The following is a 9,630-nucleotide window of genomic DNA, read 5'->3' on the forward strand; positions in this document are numbered from 1 at the left end:
GGTCAAAGGTGACGTAGCAGACAGCAGCACTTGCAATTTGCCTGTCCAAGGCAGCTGAGATGAGTCACACTGGGCCAGTGGGGTTTGTTCCTGGAGTCACACGCACAAATGTCAGGGTTCTGTCAGGTGCCCATCTCTCAGCTGGCCTCATGGACTCCTTATGCACCCAGGGATGCTCATAGACAGAGTCTGTCCCTTTCACACACAGAGGCAGGAGTCACAGTGTCTCTCTGGCCTCCTGTTGCCACTCCCAAGGGACAGGAGACACCTCAGCCCTGTGGTGTGTCCCCCTGCTCTGCACTCATCTGAGATGTCCCACGTCATGAGGAATGGACATGGGGACCTCAGTTCAAGGAAGCACATCCCAGTGCTGCATTCAGGTGGTTTCCCATGGGCTGTTATTCCCAACATGATGTGACCTTGAGAGACTGTCTGTCTCAGAGGCCTTCAAGGCACTCCAAAGAATAGCTGATGGCATTTCTGCTCACGTACATGATGTGCATGCTCTCTTCTCCTCTGTACAATGCAAACATGGACTGCTGACCTGCTCATTCAGGAACAAATTCTCCAAGCTGGTGTGACAGCCCAGGGCTGGAAATGGTGGCTGTGAGGGCCAGTCCATGACAATTGCCCTGGGGCAGCTTCCACGGGGTGTCCAGTGCACAGGGGCAGAGCCCAGACCCTGCTCTGCTGGTCCTGCAGGTCTCTGGCAGGAGGCCTGGCTGTGAGAGGACACTGCTGAATGCCCCAAACCTGCAGGCCTACAGTTTTTCACTTTTTCAATCTGTCAGTCACTGTAATGGGAATGTTCTTGAGAGAAACTTTGTAGGAAGAGATAAACCTTCAGGCCCTGTCCATAGGAGATCACCTTGCCAGCTGGAAAGGCTGTTCTGAGGCCAGCTCTGTCACTCAAGTGCCCATTGCCTGTCCCTGCCTGCGCTCACAGGACTCACACAGAGCAGGACGGTGACCAGGCTGCCAGAGCACTCGGGCCTTGCACCAACACAAGGGATGAGAAGGAGAGTGTGGGAGTGGAACGAGAACAGCTCTGGAAGGCCAAGCGCTGGTGCTCCCTGGCAGTGCTGCCAGGCTGGACTCTTTTCCCCTCCTCCCATGCACACAGGAATTTTCCCTGAACCTCCAAAAAGGCCTTAGAGGAAGGATATAGTGAAAAACAAGTTACTACAGGAATGTTTATTTTGTTTAGGAGACAAGACGAGCACGGCTCCTCATTTACACAGGCAGTGGCTATAAAAGAAAAGCAGAGAGAGAATTAGAATGGGCATGACAACATTATCACAATAAAAAACCAAAAAACCAACCAATAACAGAAAATGCAGATGACAGGCTGGGCCTGCAATTAGCTACATTAAAAGTCTTATGTAGAAGCAGATGGGCAGTTTATTGCTTCAGAAAACAATAAGATATGAGTTTCCACAGGGCATCCTTGAGCTCCTGGTTCCTCATGCTGTAGATGAGGGGGTTCACTGCTGGAGGCACCACTGTGTACAGGACAGACACCACCAGATCCAGGGATGGGGAAGAGATGGAGGGGGGCTTCAGGTAGACAAACATGGTGGTGATGACAAACAGGGAGACCACGGCCAGGTGAGGGAGGCACGTGGAAAAGGCTTTGTGCCGTCCCTGCTCAGAGGGGATCCTCAGCACGGCCCTGAAGATCTGCACATAGGACACCACAATGAAAACAAAACAGCCAAAAGTTAAACAGACACTAACTACAAGAAGCCAAACTTCCCTGATGTAGGCATCTGAGCAGGAGAGCTTGAGGATCTGGGGGATTTCACAGAAGAACTGGTCCAGGGCATTGCCCTTGCAGAGCGGCAATGAAAATGTACTGACCGCATGCAGCAGAGCAGTGAGAAACCCAGTGGCCCAGGCAGCTGCTGCCATGTGGACACAAGCTCTGCTGCCCAGGAGGGTCCCATAGTGCAGGGGTTTGCAGATGGCAACGTAGCGGTCGTAGGACATGATGGTAAGCATAGAATACTCTGCTGTGAACAAGAAGATAGAGAAAAAGATCTGTGCAGCACATCCTGCGTAGGAGATGGCCCTGGTGTCCCAGAGGGAGTTTGCCGTAGATTTGGGGAGAATGGTGGAGATGGAGCCCAGGTCGAGGAGGGCGAGGTTGAGCAGGAAGAAGTACATGGGGGTGTGCAGGTGCTGGTCACAGGCTGCGGTGGTGATGATGAGGCCGTTGCCCAGGAGGGCAGCCAGGTAGATGCCCAGGAAGAGCCAGAAGTGCAAGAGCTGCAGCTCCCGTGTGTCTGTGAATGCCAGGAGGAGGAACTGGGTGATGGAGCTGCTGTTGGACATTTGCTGCCTCTGGGCATGGACACTGTCAGAGGAGGTAATGAAAATAACACGTTAGGGGAGACTTCTCTGAGCAAAATCAAAGCCATTTCTCACACACCCTCCCCTGCTCCACACCCCTTGTCCTTTCCCAGACCTTCCTTCAGCTCCGTGGCTGAGCCCTGGGTGGTGCTGGCTGGAGGTGCCGTGAGGAGCAGGGCCTGTGCCCGCTGGCTGCCCAGGAGTCAGCCCTGCTCTGCAGCAGGGGTCATGGAATGGGGGGCAGGGGCCAGTCCTGGGGTTCAAAGTTGTCACCTGAAACTGCTGATGCTGAAGAAGAGCCTGTCAGCATCTGCACTATCACCAAGAATGAAACAGGACGGTAAAATGAAATTTGAAATGTTTGGGTTTTTTAAAGCTTCACAGAATCACAGAATGTTAGGCAGTGGAACGGACCTTGAAAGATCATCTAGTCCAATCCTGAAATTCCCCTGGAGAGTGTTCTTGGGTGTCATAAACCCTCAGCATTTCTCCTGCATTCAGGGAGAACAGAGCAAGTCCTGCAAGGCAAGAGAATGCCTGTGGGTCAGTGCAGAGTGAGGGCAGCTGCTCTGTACCTCTGTCTTGCTCCAGCTGCCCTGGGCTGGCACCTTGCTGAGATGGAGGCTGATCACACTGCCATGTTTCCATGAAAAGCCACCAGGCACTGCTGAGACCAGAGGTTTGCAGGTTGGAAAAAAGGACAGGTCAGACTAAAGCTGATGGGTTCAGCAGATGTGGTGCTGCTGCTGTCCATGGGCAGAGGAGTGGGTGAAGGGATGTTCTGAGGCTTCTGGCAGATATGCTGATTAATCAGAGTTGCAGTTCAGGAGTCTCAGTGACTTGTTAAAACTTGAGAGCTCATTTTGCATTTTTTATCCTTTCCTACACCTGCCTTTCCACTAGCCTTGGAATAGGAAACTGAAAGGACAGACATGGGAAAGCTTCTTATCTTAAGAGTAATATCTGTAACCAAGCAGCAGAAGGACCCTCCCCTGCCAGGGGTCGCTCCTTCCCCCCACAGCTTCTCCCCTCAGTGTTGCTGGGATCTCCCCGGGCAGGCTGAGCGCTGACCCTGGCAGGCGGCAGAGTCCCTGCCCCGGCACAGCCCTGGGGTGCAGGGACTCTGCTCTGCAGGACAGCCCTGGGCACCCCTGCCTGCACATTTGCATTTACACCCCACAGCCATCCTTGGGAGAATGCAGCATTCATGTCTTGTCACTCTGACAGTGCAGAAGGCAATCACTGCTCTGCAGCACATCCTCCTCCTCTGATCAGAGAATCTCTGAGAGTTGTACTTACATCTCTTGCAGGCTCTGCAATGTGACAGCTTTCTGAGATCCTACCAAGATTTGCAGATGCATGCCCTGCAGCCACAGGCTTAATATCTGTGAAGATTTTTCTCCAATGAGCTCTCATCTGTCCTCCCACTCCAGACTGTGTTTCCCCTCTCTGTGCCTGGCTCCTGTCCCCTCGGTGCTGCAGGCAGAGCCCTCAGCCCTGCTGCGCTTTGCAGAGGAGCTGCTCCTGGGCAGAGCTGTCTCTCTGCAGCACTGCCGCTTGCCATGAGCTCCCTCTGTCCCAGGAGCCCAGCCCAGCTCAGCAGCACAGGAGCAGCCCATGATGTCCCTTCCTCTGGCCCCTCTGGGCTCCCTCCAGTAGTCCCTGGGGCTCCAGGGGCACGTTCTTTGAGACAACCTCAAGTAATCACTGATCTTGATCCTCTCTCGTCTGCAGAGACACTTCTTTCCAGCATTGTGTTCTTTGTATTAAAAAATAAATTGGTATGAGAATCATCTTTTCTTGTCCCAGGCAGAGCTGACTCAAGCGGGGACGCAGGCCCTGTTAAGTTCAGCCCTGCTGGAAGATCACTGGGCCTGCTGAGCTTCCCTGTATTTCAAGGCTTCAGGCAGGCGCAGCCTCCTGCTCTTTCTCACAACAAAGCAGGAATCTCAGACATAGTGATAAGGTTCCTAGAGTTTCTCACAGGCCTATGTTATCTAACACAGACGTTCTACTCATCAAGCACACGAGGTCAGTAAAACAATTAGCGTGATGTATGTGCTTTTCCTACAGACAGGTGCAAGTCACTTGAGCGTATTTACATTTAACTAACCTCCTCGCCAAATCTTCCGCTACATTCCCATACACATGGGCTCTTGGACACTTGGTACCAGGTTTCCTTGGGGCAGGTCAGAGCTGGGCTGGTGCCACAGCTGGCGTGGTTCAGCCCAGATGGGAGGCAATGTCCTCAGCCAGGAGCTGAGACAGCAGGACCATGTCACAGTGAGGCCACTCTCCCCCATCTTGGAAAGCTCATGGAGACTGGGGGGACTCCCTGACCACTGGCAGTTCTCACACATTGTGTGCACTTTTAAAAAATGGCCAATGGGTGAGCAGGGGAACTAAGGGCTGTGCCCCAGAACATGGCCACTGGGACCCCATTTCTGGGTGTCTGGAAGAGAAGGTGACGGGGTTTACCCAGGGTAGGTTGTGTCTGTCCATCCTCTTTGCTTTCTGTGAGGAAAGGACAGGGTTGCACGATGTGGGGAGAGCAGTGGTGGTCTGTTACCTGGCAGTCAGCAAGGCATTCAGCACCATCCCCCACAATATTCTTGTGTCCAAGGAAGGATAATAGGATCTGCATTGGTGTGTAAGTAGATGGGTAAAAACAATCTGGATAGTTGGGCTTGGAAAGGTGCTATAGAAAGGGAGAAACTTCCCAGTCATGAGGACAGTCAAGCACTGGAAGCTGTTTCCCAGGAGTGCGCATTCACTCTACCCAAGTGTCCAAGATGTTTTTGGATAAAGCCCTGAGTAATCTGGTCTGACCCTGCTTTGAGCAGGAGGTTGGTCAAGACACCTCCCGAGGTCTCATACAGCCTGAATAATGCTGTCCTTCCTTCCCTTTCATGTTTTCAATTGAGGTAGAGCTCTCAGGATCTCTCTGACCACAGAAGTAATTCACATGAGGTCCAGGGCTGTTTTACAAGTGCCCCCAAACAGTCCTGACCACATCTTGTGCATCCCTTTTCATTTGCCCCAACCCAGCGTCATCTTTTTTTGCTGTCGTCATGCCCACCTTGTTGATCCTTTCAGAGCAGGTTGCTCAACAGGTGTCAGCATCCGTGTACAGAGTCTGCACATCAGCCAGGCAGCAAAGCCATTGTTACAGAAATGGAGACGAGGCTCTTGACCAGCTCCTTGTCTGGCTTGTCTCCTGACCCATGTGGTGCTTCGGGCTGTGAAGAGAATCAAAACCAACTATTTGACTGGGGTAGTTTCATCTGACGTGTCACGCAGGGCAGATGAAGGGAGCTCAGAACTCCAGTCTCCGCTGCACAGTTGGGACTTCAGAGACTGGAAATGCAGGTGTAAGTGTGTGTCAGTGGACACCACATAAAGATTCTGGATTCCTTTGTGCCTTTGCAGTGAGCTGGCATCTGCTCCTTGGCCTTCTTTGGCTAAAAATGAAACTATTCTCCTATGCCACCTCCACCTCACAACAGGAAAAAAAAAAAAAAAAAAGGAGAAAAGTTATGAAAGAAGGATGATTTTGGGGTAATTCTGTCCAAGATGTGTACTCATTAAATGATTAAAAACAAAAAAAAAAGTGAGAGAAAAAGCATTGTTCTAAGAACATCTTTCAAGACACAACTACTAAGGTGTAGCAACTGTTTTGAAAAGCAAGAATGACTGCTAGGAATGAAATTAAAGATCTTTAGTTCATCATCATCACCAGTGAGAATAAGGAGTTCCCTGTTACTGCTATTAGTTGGTAGTACCACTCTTCTAAAACATCCTTGAGAGCATCTCTGTTGTCCCTCGGCTACAAAGCTCGGACTGCTCAGAATTTGAAAGGATTGTTTCAAACCTCTGTGACCCAAATCTCTACAGCCATCTCTCCTCAACAGTCTTTTACCCCAGGAAGAGGAAAAATTCCAATGCAGGCACCAAACCCGTGTCCAATCTGCCGGGAGAGCCAGGACAGTTGTGCCACACAACAGCAGCCTCTGAGGGAAGCTGGAGGTGATGGGAATTGAAATGGTTTCCACCCAAATCACAGAATAATGGCATCATAGAATCATTTAGGCTGGAAAAGACCCTTAAGAACATGGAGTCCAACCGTAAATCAAACAGTGCCAAGTCCACCACTGAACCATATCCCTAAGCGCCACATCTCCACATCTTTTAAATGCCTCCAGGAATGGAAGCTCCAATCCTGAGCTGGCAGGACACCATTGGCTGCAGTTAGACATAAGATACTTGTCATGACTGTGAATTCAGACCTCACTGGCAGGATGTCTCACAGCCCTCACTGAGGAGGGCAGGGTGTTGGGGAGATGGGAGCACGTTCCAGTTTCCCAGATCCCAGGACAGAGCCCAAACCATCCTTCCCTTGAACTCTGGCATCCAGTTTCCTGAGACGCAAAGCTGGTGGGCCTTCTGTGGATAATCATGTTAAAAGGCATGAAAAGTCCTTCAAATGTTTTTGTAATTTATCAAGGAATGCCAGTTTTTAAAGAAAAAAAAAAAAGTTTAACATGCTTATATTTACATATCTGTAAAATAGTACTCTGCATCTGTGGTAGCCCCTAAGTGGTTCAGATGACGGGTGGCCTGGCAAAAGTCACCCTGTTCCTCCCCAGGTGCCATGGACACTGCTCATTTGCCTCTCCAGAGAGTGGCAGAGGCTGCATTGCATTCTCGGGACAGATTCCTTCCAGGAGAGACACAGACACAGGGGTAACTCATCAGGTCTTCATGGCATTTCACTCGGCATCTGTTTTTGTGTAATTGGTGATTTCCTGTGACTGCCCTTTCTGCACAAATGATCATAAAAACACAATCATTTCGTAACACATGGTCATAAAGGGGCTGTTATGGACAAGAAAGCTCAGCATGGGCTCTGGAGAGAGCGAGGAAGTTTATAATAAGCACCAGGAAGAACCAAGAAGCTCAAGGCCTCTTCTGAGGAGCAGGAGACCCTGAGCGGCCGTGACTGGCCATGTGTAGGTGTGGGAGAGGGTCAGGGCATGTCAGGGAGAAACAATGAGATGGCCGATGGCTTTAGTGAACCCTTACAGCCATGTCTGAGCCCCGAAATGGAAAGCAGTTGACGTGTGCAGGTGGAGGAGGAATAGGAGGAAGATTTTCCTGGGAATATGGAAGGAAGAAAGGCCTCTCTTGGGCTAATCGTGTATGGTAGTGACATTTCCATCTTGTGGGCATGGCTGTGCCTGGGAGATGGGGAGTGGCCGCTGCTGGGGGTGGCTGTGCTCAGTCATGGCCCATGAGCTGACCTTGCTCTGCTCCTCTCTTACACTGCCCACACTTGGATGGTCCTCAGGAACCATCCATGAACCTGGTAGATGCTTGAACATCCTGGAGTGATGGGGTACAGCTACAAATAGAGGGTTCAAGCAAGTTTGGGACTGGGACATTGAGGTGACTGGTGACCATTGCCAGGTCTATGAAAGAAGCTGGATGAGTTGTGAGGAACTCACAGGCATTTCCAACTCCACAGAAAACCAGAGCCTTGCAGTTAAAGCAACAGCACCTGACATAAAACCCACCCCCAAAACACAAAACACTGTCCACAGGCAAAGCCTTGAAAAACATTTGAGAAAAATTTGCAAGGTCCCAGGGGTCAGGTCTCAGCCATTCTGGGTATAAACAAGCATCAAGGGCTGACATGGCACCAGAGCCACCTCCACATTGCCCTCACCACCTGTAACCAGTGTCTCCTAGTCTTTCCTTCACCAGCCTCCAGGGACAGGGACCTCGACTGGTTGTTTCCTTCACAGCTGTGTCAGTGATGGCCCTTCGTGGGGTCCCAAACACCCTCAGAACCTTGGGGTTTGCTTCTGCCTTTCACTTCCTTAGAGCTTTGTTCATTCTTTCAGTAGCTGCAGTTCAGGATCACGGCACCAGAGGGCTCACTAATATCTAAAATGCCCTTTCATGGCAATCCTCTCTGCATCATTTTCCAAAAGGCTTCAAGTCTGGTGTGGGTGATTAGGGAGATTTCAGGAACAGCCAAACAGAGAGCATTTCCATAATAAACAGCAATAAACCAGTATTTCTTCTGTTTCCTTCCCTGCTCACCCTTCCCTCCCTTTCCAGAACAGGTGGTCTCAGCAGTCTCCTGTTCATATTGATCTGGAGCGTCTCCTGATGAAGATTGAAGATGTCAGAAAAGTGGGTGCCTGAATCACCTCGTGAGTGAGGAGACAGGCCAAGACAGCTCAAGAGGAGTCACACTCCTCTGGACCAAGAGGTGGGTGTTCCTGGGAATCTCAGGTGCCACAGCACAGCGATACTTGTGTTCAGGGAGCTGGTGAAATGACCCATTTCCTTTTCTGTAATGGTGTCTGAGTTTGCTCAAGTAACCCCTGACTTGAGCCCCATCCACTCCTGGGTGTTCTCCAGACTCCTGCCTTCAGGAACAAAGCCCCAGGAGACCTTGCTGGTGAAGATGGAGGCAAAGAAGCTGTGAAGTACCTCAGTCCTGTCTGCTTCTACTCTTACAAAGTTCAGCAGCAGGTCCATGTTACCCTGGTCGGTTATTTTACTGTAGGGAAGCAGTGTCAGCTCATCTGGCTGCCCTCAGCCTCCCCTGCAGGTTTCAAGTCCAGGGCAGCTGTGGCATCATCGCCACATCAATGGAAAACGTTTCTAAATTCCTCCTTTACAGCTCGACACACTCTCACATTCTGTGTGTTGCCTTTTTCCCCTGGAGCTCCATCAGTTCAGACAAGCAGCCTCACAAGATAAATGCTACTTCTCGTAGGTACTCAGAGAGATCATTCCCATTCTTAGAGCAGGCTGTCCTGTAAGGCCTGTCAGATTTCCTGAGCTCCTTCAGCCTTCAGAGCTGCTTCCCTGGCACCACCTCTATCAGCGCCCCCAGTCATGTCAAAGTCTTCTCCTCTGGAGGCCACCAGCCTGTGCTCTGCTGCTGGCCTTCCTCCCTCCCCTCTGGTGCCTGGGACCCCACTGTTTCCTGCTCACACCAGCCAAGGTGGACACTGATGTTCACATCCTCGACCAGCTCTGCCTTGTTTGCCAGTTCCAGATCCAGGTGAGCATCACCCTTGTTGGCCCACCAGGCAGACATGTTAAGAACTTGGCCCAAGATCCTCTGGACTGTTGGCACCTGCCGCTTTGCCTGGCCAGTGAATGCCAGGGCAATTACAGTTCCCCATAGGAACCTGCTCATTGACTGGAGACTTCCTCTGGTTGCTGATAGAACATCTTTCCCATTTCTTCTTCATGGTC

General features: G+C 51.0%; 1 protein-coding gene across 1 annotated transcript; it reads right to left on the reverse strand.

Annotated features, from left to right (window-relative positions):
* Positions 1–1,401: 1,401 nt before the first annotated feature.
* LOC135999903 (olfactory receptor 14J1-like) lies at positions 1,402–2,334 on the reverse strand. Its single transcript, XM_065653478.1, has one exon. The coding sequence runs from the start codon at positions 2,332–2,334 to the stop codon at positions 1,402–1,404; it is 933 nt and encodes a 310-aa protein (XP_065509550.1).
* Between the last annotated feature and the right edge of the window lie 7,296 nt (positions 2,335–9,630).

This window comes from Caloenas nicobarica, chromosome 30 (assembly GCF_036013445.1).
Source record: "Caloenas nicobarica isolate bCalNic1 chromosome 30, bCalNic1.hap1, whole genome shotgun sequence".
Classification (NCBI taxonomy): domain Eukaryota; kingdom Metazoa; phylum Chordata; class Aves; order Columbiformes; family Columbidae; genus Caloenas; species Caloenas nicobarica.